Source organism: Pantherophis guttatus, chromosome 2 (genome assembly GCF_059756535.1).
Source record: "Pantherophis guttatus breed Tessera chromosome 2, ASM5975653v1, whole genome shotgun sequence".
Classification (NCBI taxonomy): Eukaryota; Metazoa; Chordata; class Lepidosauria; order Squamata; family Colubridae; genus Pantherophis; species Pantherophis guttatus.
In genome coordinates, this window is record NC_142064.1 from 206551038 (window position 1) to 206566743 (window position 15706).

General features: G+C 44.4%; 1 protein-coding gene across 2 annotated transcripts in view; it reads right to left on the reverse strand.

Annotated features, from left to right (window-relative positions):
- Positions 1 to 15706, reverse strand: part of UBA7 (ubiquitin like modifier activating enzyme 7) — a 54000-nt gene that overhangs the window by 25969 nt on the left and 12325 nt on the right. For both annotated transcript variants that reach the window (XM_034441309.3, XM_034441298.3), the window contains exons 10-16: positions 15468 to 15614; positions 15209 to 15361; positions 3776 to 3877; positions 3443 to 3523; positions 1656 to 1811; positions 1270 to 1435; positions 451 to 647 (exon numbers count right to left, since the gene is read on the reverse strand). In XM_034441309.3, coding sequence (XP_034297200.2) covers positions 451 to 647; positions 1270 to 1435; positions 1656 to 1811; positions 3443 to 3523; positions 3776 to 3877; positions 15209 to 15361; positions 15468 to 15614 — 1002 coding nt within the window. The remainder of the gene's footprint in view (positions 1 to 450; positions 648 to 1269; positions 1436 to 1655; positions 1812 to 3442; positions 3524 to 3775; positions 3878 to 15208; positions 15362 to 15467; positions 15615 to 15706) is intronic.

The following is a 15706-nucleotide window of genomic DNA, read 5'->3' on the forward strand; positions in this document are numbered from 1 at the left end:
GGCATTTACTCTTCTGATCTAGATATAAAGCGCTCCCCAATCAAATGGCCAGTCCCCAATCAAATTTCCTCCAATGGAAGCGAAAAGGAATCAAACAGGGGCATGAAAAGCCTCAGGGTCCTGAAATCTGGAAAGGCCTTCTCTTGCTGCCTCTGTTGTGTGAACTGGGAAGAAACAGCTGAAGATTTGCTTGAGGGGAAGAATTTTGGCTTAGCATATGGGTGAAACAGCTGGGCCCCATCTCCTGTCATCACGCCACTAACAGCCACCCTAGTTTTTGCCCAGTCGCCTGGAAACAGTAAATGAAGCTAAAAGGGCCAGGCAGAAGAAGGGCGTTTCCCCTCTTTCAAGGATGGCTCAACCGAAGGGAAAAGGAAGGGAAAACGTCCCGTTGGAGCAGAAGCTGCAGAGTTGATGAGGGGCAGAAGAAAGAGTAGCGTGGACTTGTACCTGAATGGTGTGCTGGATGGTGCTGGGAAAATGGCGCAGAGTGCAGAGAGGGAACGTTCTATTTTCCCCATCCGGAATTTGTCCATGTGTCTTTGTCAGGTTAGGTACAAAGACCAGGGCATGTCCCTTGGTGCCATCGGTCCCAGAATCAAGCAGAGGCTTGAGGTAGCGTACACATCTTTCGCCCACATAGTTTCCTGCAGGGGAAAGAAAAAGGGGGAGCCTAAAGTGTTGCACACGTCTATGGGTGATTCTGCTTCCATAGCTCCAATCAGTCAATCAGAACACAGCTGGAAGGGACCTTGGAGATCTTCCACTAGTCCAGCCCCCTGCTTAAGCAGGAAACACTATACCACTATACCAACACTATACCATTTCAGAAACGTGACTGTCCAGGCTCTTCTTAAAAATCTCCAGTGGTGATGAAGCACCTACAACTTCAGAAAGCAAACTGTTCCACTGGTTAATTGTCCTGTTAGGAAGTTTCTCCTTAGTTCCAGGTTGCTTCTCTCCCTGATTACAGTCATTTCCATCCATTGTTTCTTGTCCTGCCTACAAGTGATTCAGTCTATCAACTCCCATCCTGAGCCAAAGTATTTGGGTTTCTGCTTGTGGATCAAGAGCCTTGGTGGTGCAGCAGACTAAAGTGCTGTTAAATAGCACCAGCTGCCTGCAATTACTGCAAGTTCAAATCTCACCAGGCTCAAGGTTGACTCAGCCTTCCATTGACTTCCCAATTTATCCAGGAGCAATTTTGTTATGGAAGACTGGAACACTTTATCCTGGGAGACTCATACTCATTATGACTGAAGGACTCACTGGCTTGAAAGCTGTCCAGGGCACTGGCGACACCATCCAAGCCCAGGAAGAAGTCATCCCCATAGAAGTGTTCTGTGTCAGGCCCAACCTGATTTTGCTGAGCTATTACATTGATTTTGGGATTCATACGTCTTATGGCAGCTGCAGCCACTTCTGACTTCTGCTTCTATAGAAACAAAGGAAATATGATTAGATTTAGGATTAAAATGGGTCATTGACCAAAGTACAGAAATAGAAGTCAGTCAGAAAACAGATTTTCTTCATTGACGTTAAAAGTCAATTTGCTAGTATTCTGACCAGCAGCATATCACAGAGTTTGCAAAGTTACCACTCTTACTTTTCCCAATCCTCCCCCCACACCCCGCCATCTTGCCTGCATGACTTACAGATACATCTTGTGGTCGAAATAGGAACTGCCTGTTCAGATTGGACTTTTCAATGATGTCCATGTCTGTCACAACGATCTCCCCACCCTCGCCAGCAGCCAAGCCAATCATTGCGAAATTCTTCAAGAGTTCACAGCCAATCGCACCTGCTCCTACCTAAAGAAGTTGTTCATAAAAAGACTGTTTGAGACGCCATGACATTTTGGAACAATATCAGAAACTGGAGATAGCTTCTCATATGACTGTATATATGGTGGTTCTTATTCACACCTTCCCGTATATATCTTTTCTCCATCTGCATGCTATTAGCCTAATCCTCATGCAATTTCAATAAAACATTACATGGCAATTACAAAGCCTGGACAGAAGTATTTACACAAGAAAATTGCTATCGAAGTCCGAAAATGTTTTGAATGCAATTCTGGGAGAAGGCTAGAAATGACATACAGAATGTTCTCCCATTTTGAAAACAGAACTCCTGATCTCATTTTAAATTATAGATCTCAATTAGCCCAAAATCTAAAAAAAAAAAAAAAAAAAAACCAATCCCAATGAGAAACACATGATTTTAGTATGTTTCCATTATAGCTGGTACACTAGACTAACTCTTAATTTTGCCATGGAATAAGCACAGACAAGAAAATCCAGAAATTTGTGAGATCCATATGCCAATTCATCTATTGTGTGAAACATATAAGAACTATGCAAGGGCCTTAAAACAAGAAAAAGGAGTAAAACCGGGATGCAACATCAACCCAACCCTCTTTTATCTTATAAATCAACTATTTACCAGCTGTTTCTAAAAAGGCTGTGAAGTCCAGGATTACCAGAATGTGACTCAGCAGCACGAAGCCTGTTAAATAGTGGTGATCTCACACACTCCCTTCAGTAATAGAGTCATGCAAATGAACAAAAGGAAATTTTGCAGAATGTGACTGTAGTGTATCTGGCAAGAATATATCTTGGTTATCTATTTTTCTATTTTTCAAAAATATTCCCATGGAGACTAGAGATTTGATCAATGTCAATCCTTCTAAGCTTGTTTGTTTCCTTCCTGGTCTAAAATACTTAGGGATCCATGTAGAATTTTCCATAAATCTTTGTATTCACATCTGCAAAAAATGATATGCTGTAATTTAAGACATCATTACAATTGCTATAATAATTTTGTCCCATCTTCTAATGGGAATAGCTTCAACATCTGGAGTCTTTCTTTGATAATCAGGAATCTGTTAATTAGGATAAAATCTGATATCTACAGCAGCAGTTCTGCCAGCAAACGATAAGTTTACCACCACCATCCCAAAACAAAAAACAAAAAACCCAGAACCCAACAAAACCAATAACAGCTGCAAGAAGAATCTAAGCCTCATCATAGAAAAATAATGATTCTTCCTTTGGTGCCCCCTCTCAGGCTAAAAAATGATCAAATGCTCCCTCTGCTGTGAAAAACGGGAAGAAAAGGCACTAAAGTTTATCCATTCTCTTTCAACAGCTGCTGGATGAATACGTGGTTTCCCGTCCTGCAATGGGAAATTAGCTCATCAAAAAAAGTTTTCTTTTGTTTTCATTATTGGACCCACAAAGGTCATTTGGAAGAGCTGTAGATCTATCATCCCAGATAAGATAAGGTAAATGAGAGCTGGAGAGACAACAGACAACAAAAATAGGAACTTAGCACACAGCATAATTTGCCCAAACCAAATACACACATTATAATGAACCTAGTTAGTGTGCGGTAAGAATGTTGTTTCATGTGGTCCACAGGAGTTGCACGCCTTACTCACCAGGAAATACTTCTGCTTCCCAAGTAGTTTTTGGAAGTCGGCCCCAAAGACAGCAATCTGCCCATCATAGCGACTACCACACTGTCAGAGATGGAGATGGCAAGTATTAGGACATTAAGAGGAACATTCTACACCGGAGGCAAAATGAAACCAGCCCAGTTTCTCAAGGGCATTCTCAGAAAGTCTAGTTGGCTGCCTTTATGGAATTCAGCATCATGGAAGAGAAGAGGTGAACATGTTTCGGACAGCCACAACCTTTCTAAACAGAGATGTGATGGGTCAGACCCAAATAGTTTGGGGAAAAAAGGCAAACTACGGAATGTAACTACTCACTGGGGCACAGTTTTTCTCTGTCAGCTGCTTCCCCTCAGGCAGGCATTCATAGGCATCAAAGTACAGCCACTGATCCAAAGGGGTGAATTTCCCTGAGACAGCCTGCAAGCAAAATGACATAGAAGCTTTGCTCAAGCAAAAGATTATAATGAACACTGTGAAAACTGGAGTCCAACACATCTCCATCTTAAGCTATAAAGCAGGCCCAGTTTCAGTAGGTGATGTTTTTGCTTATTCTGTCTCATTATTCAGAAAAACCACATCTTTGGGTCTTCTACTCAACTGTTAAAGGCACAAAAGCCCCTCAGGGAATGAGAAGATTGGTACTTCTTCACCATTCTAGTCACTTCACTAATCTTGTTGAACACTAATTCATCCAAGAACTTGACTGAGTGGCTCATCTGTTACTGCAACAGGCAGAAAATAAATTACTCTAGGAAAAAAGACAATGAAATGCCAACCCAAGACTCCTATGCTCTGAAATCATCCCACATGAAATTAATTTCTATGTGATTCAAATAATCTTTAATCCAGCTTTCTGCATATGTCACCTGCAGCAAATGGTCACTTATAGTACTTTATGGAGAACGGTCTCTGAATCCAGAGGGCCTTCTGGGATGAAGCCTCGTCAGTCCAAATCTTGTTATAGAAGGCAAAACTGCAAAGGCCTTGGCATTGAATAATACACACACTGCTGCCTATCACACTGAGCAATATTAAATTCTATTAAAGTTAAAGTAATTATTCTTTCATTTACATATGTATTATCAATATTATTACACACTGTATACAACCCCATTCCCTGTTTCATTTAGGGGGATTATTTGTCATGAATGTTGTCTATTTGGGCAATGTGCACTGTACATCTGAGTGAAAGTCATACGGCCAAAAGGGATACAGGAAAGTTTGAAACTTAACCCACTTTACCAAATGAGACTGACTATAAACAATGGCATGACAAAGTAGCAACAATGGTGCATTGGAATATGCACAAGAAATACAAAAAAAATCTAGACAGTGGACATTGCAGTACTCTGAAACAGCAGAATAAAAGAGGGGAAAAAACTGGAGAAAAATCACAAAATACAAAGACCTGCAAAGAAAAGTAGAACGATTATGGCAAAAGAAAACAAAGATAGTACCAATATGTGCCTGGAGTGCAATCCCAAAAAATCTGGAGCACCATTTGAAGACCATGGGCATTGACAAAAATCACCATCAGTCAATTGCAAAAGGCAGCTTGCTTGGAACAGCTTACATCCTACGACAATATCTTTAACACTATCAGATAACAACATTTGCCTACCCCAGGTCCTTAGGAAGGACTTAGTAGGTGGACACAGACGCCGAAACCAGTCTAAATAATTGTGTGACTCGGCAACCAAGCATAATAATATCATACTGTAAGTCATTGTCTGCAAACTATAATGGCTGTCTTCACATATCATACTAAACCAAATATTCCAAAGAAAACCTATGCAAACCATATTATGGCTCAGCATGAATCAAATTGGGAAATTCCACGACTGAAAAACTGAAGAGCCAGGATTGTAGACATAGTAGAAAGAAAGAAAGCCTAACGGAGAATGATAGCTGGAGGGAGCCACTAATGCGTAAGAAGACTGCAGTTCAGAGAGGACATGTTACAGGAAAACATAATTTGACTATACTAGATGTAAATAATTAAGAGTTCTATCCAGCCTGAATTTCTTCTAGAAGCATAAACCAACTTACATGGGGATTTCCCTTCATTGTGATGACTACAAAAAATCTGAGGTTTGTTGAAGGTGACAAGCACAAAGTCACCTTTTAAGTTTCCATGGTTTTAGTCTGATTAATTAAATCTCAATAAATGAGAGTATGACAATGCTCTTCTTACCTATTTTTGCGCAAGACTGTAATCATTATATTGCAATACATTTTATCTGGCAAGCTAGGGATCATCTGAATCCTGATCTTTAAACTCTCTTATACATTTCTTCTATTTTAGGTCAACATTTGGCCATTGTAGGAGAATCTTACATCTTTTAGTTCATTCCGTCGTTTGACATATCTAGGGAAACGGCTAGAAAAATCCCAAGTGATTTTTCCCTTAAGGTGCTCTGACATACCTTGTGATTAGTAATACAACTGGCTAGATTTTAGCTATTTAGTTACCAATATATTTTGACTTTTGGTAGTCAGTATGTGTCAGAGCTCTGAGTAAGGGCTTCAACAAACCTCTTATCAACTCATAAAAGATAAAAGCTAAGATCTTGGGCTGCTTCTCGATGAAGTGTCTTTTGTGCAATCGGTCTGCCTCCTTTATGGAATTTTACCCAGGTTGTAATGGTTGAGACACCATCCCCTATTTCTTAACTTTCCTGTTTTTTTCCAAAAGCTCTTTCCCGATCTTGCTTATCACAAGAAAATATTAAAAAGATAAGGATGGAAAAGCTGCTCTGTGCCATTTATCTGGTAGAATCAGAAGCTGCCTCGTAATCATTTGCAAAAGGCCCTACAGAAGTTAAGTCTGAACCATAAGTTTCCCAAGTCTCAGTGTGTCCTATAATTACATTTACAGTGTCTGAACTTTGCTTCTCAGAAAGTAGGAAGCATGCAATAAGACGAGGTGTTCAGAGGTGGACATTTAGCTTTACAAATAGTCCTTGATTTACAAACACAATTGGGCCTGGAATCTTGGTCATTGAGCAAAGCGGTCATTAAGCAAGATGTCACATGACTGCTTTGCTCAATAACCACAATCCTGGTTCTTTCAGTTGCGGCTGTTAAGCGAAGCCCCTGGGAGAGAAACCAGAACTCCAGGGCATGGTGCAGCCATCACACCCAGGAGGCCCAGATCCTTGTGAGAATGATGGCGTTTGCTAGTCTTTTCACCAGATTTCAGGTCCAGTCCTGCAGTGCCCATGAGGATTTCCTCCCCTGCATGAAGGGGAAGAGAAATCTCTCAAAGCACCGGAGGACTGGACCTCAAATCCAACACCCCCTTCACTTGTGGCTTTCCCTGCTGGTTTCCTCAATGACTTTCTGAAGTAGCTGGCAGCGAAGTTTGCAAATGGCCGTTACATGATCGCAGGGCAGTTGGCAACCAGTTTTAAATGTGGACAGGTTGCCAGGAGCCAGAAATGTAATGATCGGGGGCGGTGCAACGTTTTACGACAGCCATTGTTGACCGCCAACCATTATTTAACAGTCTTGAGTTGAGCACTAGCTGTGTGCAAAAATGAGTGCACGATAAAGCCTTTATTTATAACTATTTTCTCTTCCTCACGAAATATGAAACCAATCTTATGGCTAATTGAAAATGCATCACTCACGCATAGGAGAGAGCATACAGTGAAGGCCTTTAGGCCGGGATAAAGGTGAAGGTGAAAGGTTTCCACTGTCAGTTGAGTCCATCTCCAGGGAGCGGGGGCTCATCTAGCTGAGGGAGCCAGCGCTGTCTGAAGACACTTCTGTGGTGATATGGCCGGCATGACTGTATGCCAAGGCGCAAATGGAGCCTAAGCAGAAGAGGTGATTCCCTAGGTGGCTCAGTGGCTAAGACGCTGAGCTTGTCGATCAGAAAGGTCGACAGTTCGAATCCCTAGTATACGTCTCTTACGTGAGCAGGGGGGTTGGACTAGATGACCTCCAAGGTCCCTTCCAACTCTGTTACTGTTACTTTGAGGATCATGTCTCTTATTACTCTTTAAAAAACACCTCTGTATTAGGAATCTTGTCCATTGTAAAAGAAGGAACAGCCTTCAAGTTGCTCATCTATCATGTGGCTGTAATCTTTCCACTGTGGTAAAATATATTATGGTTTTGTTTAAAATTTTGTACTGATTAGCTTGAGATGCATTTCCTCTTTTGGGGTGATGTCTAAGTGGCCACCCTTCTGAACAACGGTCCCTGGAGGAAGAGTTTCTCCTCTCTTCTCTGACCTCCTTCTAACTGATGCAACTGAGAGAAACAGAGGAGCTAAAAGAGAAGCTCAGCTTCCTTAAAAATGGTTTAAAAGCATAAACTGCCATCTGGTGGACATTTTATAAATTAGGAACAAAATATTCTTTCATCCACTTAAATTTTATAACACTGAATAAAATAAAGAATAACAGAGTTGGAAGAGACCTTGGAGGTCTTTTAGTCCAAGCAGGAGAGCCTGTACCATTCTGAACAAATGGCTGTCCAATCCCTTCTTAAAAACCTCCAGTGAAGAAGCACCCACAACTTCTGGAGGCGAGTCGTTCCACTAATTTGAAATCCATTCCATATATTGTAATCATATTCCAATTAGGACAGAAAACCCTTCTCTGCTTGGTATATGGACAACGCTGGAGTTAAAGCAAAAACTATGCTAGTGGGAGTAGTAAAAATTAATATTCAATAGTCTTTAACTGTCATCTTTCTTAATAGCTTGGACAATCTATGAGTAGTATACATCTTCCTTGGTTGAGTTCTCAGATTAAAAAATTCCATCTTTAATATGCCCTCATGCTAGAGCAAGGGTCCCCAACTCCTGGTGTGTGGACTGGCACTAGTCCATGGTCCATTGAAAACCAGGCCACAAAAGTGGGGTATGAAGCTCCATTTGCGCACATGAAACCATCTCCTCCTTTCACTGCTGCCATCTGCCTCCCCTTCCGCTACTGGTCCGCAGAGCCAGAATGATTGGAGACCGCTATGCTAGAGGATCTGTGAATCCCCCACTCCAGATGAACAAGGGGGAAAAGCAAAATAAAGACACACCACAAGCTGATCAGGAAAGGAATATCATGTTATCTAGCTCCAAAATTATGGCTAAATATTGTGAAAGAAACATCTTGAATATATATTTTTTTAATTTGATTTATATGCCGCCTTTCTCCAGAGACTCAGGGCGGCTTACAATGCGTTAAGCAATAGCCTTCATTCTTTTGTATATTTTATACAAAGTCAGCTTATTGCCCCCACAAACTGGGTCCTCATTTCACCTACCTTAGAAAGGATGGAAGGCTGAGTCAACCTTGAGCCTTGGAGAGATTCGAACCAGCAGAAATTGCAGGCAGCTGTGTTAATAACAGGGTGCACTAAACCACTGTACTATCAAGGCTCTACATATTAAAAGATATGCATTCGAACTTGCTTAATCATGCCTCTATTTAAAAAAATATATAGTGGATATCCTTCACTGGCAAACCCAGTACAAGGCCACTTAATGGCAGTCAGAAAGCTGAATTTCAGTACTCGGCCCAAAGCAAGTAGGATGTTAACTCTGAAGCTAACCTGGCTGAAGCCATCTTGTGCTACCTCATAGTTGCCATGAAGCCAGAGAGGGAGAAAGGAGGGGGGGAGTAGATAGCCCAGCTAACAATCAAAACAAAAAGTTTTCCTGTGGGAACCAAGGTGATTGTAACAGGTGGCTGTTGAAGGAGGAAAGGAGCCTGCCATCCATCTTCATTGGACAATACCTGGGAGAGGGGATTTTACTCTTTTAATTAGGTGAAAACCACAGGAACTGTTAGAGTTGGTTTTCAGTGGCTGTGCCAGTATGATGTATCCAATAAACATGTTCTTTGAGGAATCTACCTGCCTCGGAGTTCTGCTTTCAATGGGTGCCTTACCCAGAACAGTGACATAGGATACCTGCAATTCTTAATGGGAAGCCCAAGACGGCTCCTTTAGGTGCAGATACAAAATGATTAGCAGAGCCATTACAATGGATGGAAAACTTCTCATGCAGCTTCAAAACTATTCCTTTTAGTTTCCTGTAAGAATTAATAGTTATTCCTAATATTGTATACTGCCCTCACACATTCAAAACACTTTGTGTATTTTATTAATTAATCCTTTTAATTTAATTTAATTTAATTTAATTTAATTTCCAATTTATATACCGCCCTTCTCCCTGAGGACTCAGGGCGGTGTACAGCCAAGATAAAAAACATAGAATACAAATATTAAAACATTTAAAAGTATACATAAATTTTGGCCCGAAAGTTAAGAATGACAGACTAATTAAAAGAATTTAAAAATTTCTTCTTAAGCCAACCCGGCTTGCTGAAAAAGATGGGTTTTCAGGGAACAACGGAAGGCATTGAGGTCCTGGATTCTTCTTATCTCCGGGGGCAACTGATTCCAGAGGGTGGGAGCCCCCACAGAGAAGGCCCTCCCCCTGGGGGCCACCAGCCTACATTGTTTGGCTGATGGCACCCTGAGGAGGCCCTCTCTGTGGGAGCGCACGGGTCGATGGGAGGTCGTCGGTAGCAGCAGGCGGTCTCGGAGATAGCTAGGCCCTATGCCATGGAGTGCTTTAAAGGTGATAACCAACACCTTGAAGCGCACCCGGAAGACCACCGGGAGCCAGTGCAGCTCGCGCAGGAGCGGTGTTACATGGGAGCGCCATGTTGCTCCCATCACTACCCGCGCTGCTGCATTCTGGACCAGCTGGAGCCTCCGGGTGCTCTTCAAGGGGAGCCCCATGTAGAGAGCGTTGCAGTAGTCAAGGCGAGAGGTGACGAGGGCGTGAGTGACTGTGCACAAGGAATCCCGATCAAGAAAGGGCCGCAACTGGCGAATCAGGCGAACCTGATAAAAGGTCCCCCTGGTAACAGCCGTCAGATGTTCCTCCAAAGACAGCTGCCTATCCAGGAGGACTCCCAGATTGCGAGCCCTTTCAGTGGGGGCCAAAGACTCGCCCCCAATAGTCAGTGATGGAGTCAACTGACTATATCGGGATGCCGGGAGCCACAGCCACTCAGTCTTGGAAGGGTTGAGCCTGAGCCTGTTCCTCCCCATCCAGATCCGCACAGCTTCCAGGCACTGGGACATCACTTCAAGGGCATCGTTGGGGTGGCCTGGGGTGGAGATGTACAGCTGGGTGTCATCAGCGTACTGGTGGTATCTCACCCCAAAGCCACGGATGATCTCGCCCAGCGGCTTCACATAAATGTTGAACAGAAGGGGCGAGAGGACCGATCCCTGCGGCACTCCACAAATGAGAGGCCTCGAGGTCGACCTCTGCCCCCCTGCCAACACAAACTGCGACCAGTTGGAGAGAAAGGAGGAGAACCACCGCAACACAGTGCCTCCCACCCCCAGCTCTTCCAGCCGGTGCAGCATGATACCATGGTCGATGGTATCAAAAGCCGCTGAGAGATCTAATAGGACCAGAACAGAGGAATAACCCCTTTCCCGAGCCCTCCAGAGATCATCCACCAACGCGACCAATGCCGTTTCCGTGCTGTGCCCAGACCTGAAACCCGACTGGAACGGATCTAGATAGGATGTTTCCTCCAGGAATTGTGGAAACTGTTGCGCGACCACACTCTCAACAACCTTCGCAATGAAGCGAAGGTTGGAGACAGGACGATAGTTAGCCAATATTGCCGGATCCAGGGACGGCTTCTTGAGGAGAGGCCTCACCACCGCCTCTTTCAGGGCAGCGGGGAAGTGACCCTCACTCAATGAAGCATTAATGACGCCCTGGAGCCAGCCTCGTGTAACCTCCCGGGAAGCCAGTACCAACCAGGAGGGACACGGGTCCAGTAAACATGTGGCCGCACTAAGTCTCCCCAAAATCCTGTCCACATCATCGGGAGTCACAGCATCAAACTCCTCCCAGATAACATTCTCAAGACTGTTCCTCGTCACCCTGCCCTGATCTACCCAGGCAGAGTCCAAATCCCCCCGGATCTGAGCGATTTTGTCATACAGGTATTGTCCGAAATCCTCTGCCCTGCCTTCTAAGGGATCCTCCCGCACTCCCGGATGGAGCAGCGAGCGGGTCACCCTAAACAGGGCGGCTGGACGATTCCCTGATAACGCAATAGCGGCGGAAAAGTAGTTAGACTTTGCCGTCTTTATCACCACTAGGTAGGCCTTAATATGCGACCTTACCAGTGTTCGATCAGATTCAGCGAGACTGGCCCTCCAACCGCTCTCCAGGCATCTTTTCCGGCGCTTCATTTCCCTCAGCTCCTCAGTAAACCAAGGAGCCGCCCGGGATCGGCATCGGGTCAGAGGCCGCAAAGGCACAACTCGGTCCAAGGCCCCACCAGCCGCCCGATCCCAGGCGGCTACCAGGTCCTCGGCCGAGTCATGTGCTAGATCCTCAGGAAATGGCCCAAGCTCCGTCTGGAACCTATCAGGATCCATCAGGCGCCTGGGGCGGATCCATCTAGTTGGGTCCGCCTCCCTGCGGCGAGGGGTCGCGGTTCGAAGATCTAGGCGAAGGAGTGAGTGGTCAGTCCATGACAAGGGTTCCATGTCTATATCCCCTATAACAAGACCACTCAACCACTGGCCAGAGACAAAAATCAAATCCAGAGTGTGACCTCCCCTGTGAGTAGGGCCATGAACTAACTGGGTCAGGTCCATGGCCGTCATGGAAGCCATGAACTCCCAAGCCACCTCAGACGTTTCACCGACGGATGGCAAGTTGAAATCACCCATGACTAAAAGCCTGGGTGTATCTACTGCCACCGTGGCTATCACGTCGAGTAGCTCAGGTAGAGCTGTTGCCACGCGGCAGGGAGCCAGGTACGTAAGCAACAAGCCAATCTGAACCCCACGGCCCCACCTCACAAGGAGGGACCCACATCCGGCTATCTGAGGCACAGTGGTCTCCCTCGGATCCAGATCCTCGTTAATAATAACCGCCACCCCCCCGCCCCTCCCCTGGGCCCTCGGCTGATGGAATGCTCTGAAGCCTGGTGGGCACATTTCAACTAGAGGGACGCCACCCTCCTGGCCCAACCAGGTCTCCGTAATACCCGCCAGGTCCGCTCCTCCCTCTTGTATAAGATCGTGAATGAGGGGGGCCTTATTAACCACGGACCTGGCATTGCATAACATCAGCCGGAGGCCCAGATCCTGAGTGTCTAAGCCACCTAGTCTCCGAGAGGAGCAATGGGGACCGGGGCAAGCAATTGCTCTCAAACAGCGAGTGCGAGCCCCCAACACATGATATGGTCCCCTGCTCCCGCCATATCTGCCCCTCCCATATACCGTGCTGATGGTACAGACCTCATAGGTATCGTCCCCCATCCCTTTCCCAGTCCCTCGACCAACACCTCCCAAATCGTTACCCTGTGCCGGGCTCGGCTCTGACCCTGGTGGATTTCCCCCCCCATCCCCCAGAGTCTTCTTCCCAATTTCTCTAGAAAGATCATTACAAACCCCCCTCCCAGAACCCCTTAAAATCTTAAAAAATTTCCCTAAAAAACCCCACAAATTCTTCCTTGCTCCATGCCATCTCTCTGGACTCCAAAGTCCGTCATCGAGATAGGCCCTCGATAATGTGGAGGGCCAAACCTGCGAGAGGGGAGAATCTCGCAGGGCGAGGAGTTCCGACACCGAATACATATAATCATCAGGAGAGACAAAGTCCAAGGGAAGGGAGTACTGCTGATGTTACAAACATAGGGAAAATTCTAGTCCATGGTTAGGCCATCAAGCCCATTGTCCTCTCACGACAATGGCCAAGGAGGTGCATATCATTCGACCCCGGAAGTTTCCAGGGCAGCCATGCTCTCACCTAGGCCACCCATGGAAACTCTGATGGAAATCCGGGCGTGAAGAAGCCATAGTCCGCCTCCCACTGGCCTTATGTCCATAGAACCGGTATCCCTCCTGGGATTAGTAGCATCCGGGAGTCCAAGTATCCTGCTCAGAAGGAGGTTTAAGTTCGTAAATTCACGTCAAAGAGATTTTACATGGCAGGGAGTTCAGACAGGCTAGATGTAAAAGGGGGAAAATCCTTTCAAGAATCATGTAAGTTAAGCCACTAGTATATTTCTCTACTTTTTTTTGCACATGAGGAATATTGAGGTTGAAAAAGACTGGCTTGCCTAGGGCACATATTGAATTCCCAAAAGAGGTGAAACCTACTTCCTGATTTATAGGTTTTTTAAGCTGCTACTTTATATTAGATATCTCTAGCACGATTATTAATTATTGTGGGTATAACCTACATTGAATTTATCCAGTAGCTCAAGGCAGGATATCTAATATTCCTCCTCCCGTTTTAACCTAGCAATCAGAGTTTATCATTGAATGAGAACTTGAACCTGGGTTTACCAAATTCAGGTTTCTTTAATCACTGGACCACTAGCTTTTTATTCACAGGCCATGTTGTAGCAGAATTTCCCTATCACTTAATAAAATGTCCTTAATAATTAAAGGTTTGGGCACAATGTTTCCAATTAATATGTGATAAAAATTCAGTTTAGCATAACATGATTAATATCACACACATAAAATGGAAATCCATCAGAAATATCTATGGGAAATGATTGCAGTTGGCATGTGGACTGCAATTCCTTTAGTACAGTGTTTCTCAACCTTGGCCGCTGGACGATGTGTGGACTTCAACTCCCAGAATTCCCCAGCCAGCTCTGTTCGCTGGGGAATTCTGGGAGTTGAAGTCCACACATCATCCAGCGGCCAAGGTTGAGAAACATTGCTTTAGTAGATAGAATTTTGGGGAACCACAGGTAGTCTCTGTCTTATGACCATTCACTTAATTATAGTCTAGAAAGAGTTCCCTGCCATGTATGGAGGGCAGCTGAACTCCTTCAGCAGGCAGATCTTTCAGCCAGCCCCCAGAGACAAGGAGGAGCAGAAGCAAAGCAGAGAGTCAGTGCAGTAAGGTAAGAAGCATGGGGTGTCTCAGGCAGGTGCCAAGGGATTGCGAAGTGCTAAAGTCACGTGACACCACACTTTATGGTGGCGTTACTTAACAATGGAGATTTTGTTTCCAATTACTGTCATTAACCAAGGACTAGCTGTATGCCATACTGTGATATCACTAGCAGCAGCTAAGAGGAGCAGAGAAGAAAAGGAAAGGAGAGCACTGAAGGGTTAATCAGAGCAATGCTGGGCTAAGAGTTACTGAAGAGAGGAAAAGGAGGTAACACAGACCAGATTTTACCTACTCTTAAGTCTTGTTCTACTTGTCTTTAGAATGAGAATAAATCCTTGGTTCAATAGGTATTCATCTTGAATTGACATTCTTCCTCTCCTCCCACCATCACATTAATTGGTTAAATTTTCATTCATTTTATTTTCATTTTATTAGATTTCTATACCGCCCTACTCCCGAAGGACTCAGGGCGGTGCACAGCCAAACAATAAAAACACATACAATACAAAATTTAAAAAATAGAATAAAATCAAATTAAATAATTTGAATAGAGGAGGACTACAAGGAGTACGGACGTTTAAAATGTTGATATTTCTCCATACAAGTGTGCATATATTCCAAAGTATTCACTTTCTATCGTACCACAAATCCTTCCCCCTCTCCCCCCATTTTGCTTTCATTTTTGTTATTTCCCTTTCCTATTTGTTTTCATTTTCTTTTTAAAACCGTATTTTACTTGATGGTTAATTACTGTTTGTCTCTTTAATATTTTTTTTTAAAAAAGCAATCAAATCAGTCAGTCAACCTCTGCCTGTTCTGCCACTCACCTTTAGGACTTCTTGGGCAGCAAGGCCTCCAATAAGGCTATTCATAGGGCTCAGATCCCCCATACATCCATACGCAAATGTCCGTATCAGATTCTCTTGTTCCTGATCCATAACTGGGATCTCCACCAGCTCTACTAACATGTCTGCATCCTCCTGCCAAGGAATAATTACTGAAGTTGAAGAAAAGATTTGGCTGGGGAAGGGAAGGGAAGAGCGGGAAAAAGGTAAATTGCTGGATAGGTAGGTAGACCAGACTTACCTGATTCCGAGGGCTAGGAAGTCGACCAAATTTATCCTGGAATGTGTGAAGTGCCTGGAAGGCTTCATGAAGAGTGCGATAACGAAACATTTCCTTTCTACTTTGGGTATTGATCTTCGGATTAGCCATGCAGGCTCGCAGAGACTTCTACGAATATCGAGAAATAAGCACAAAGGGAAAGCTGCATCTAATAACACATCCTTTCTCTCAGATACCATATCTCAAGAAAAGTGTTCTCC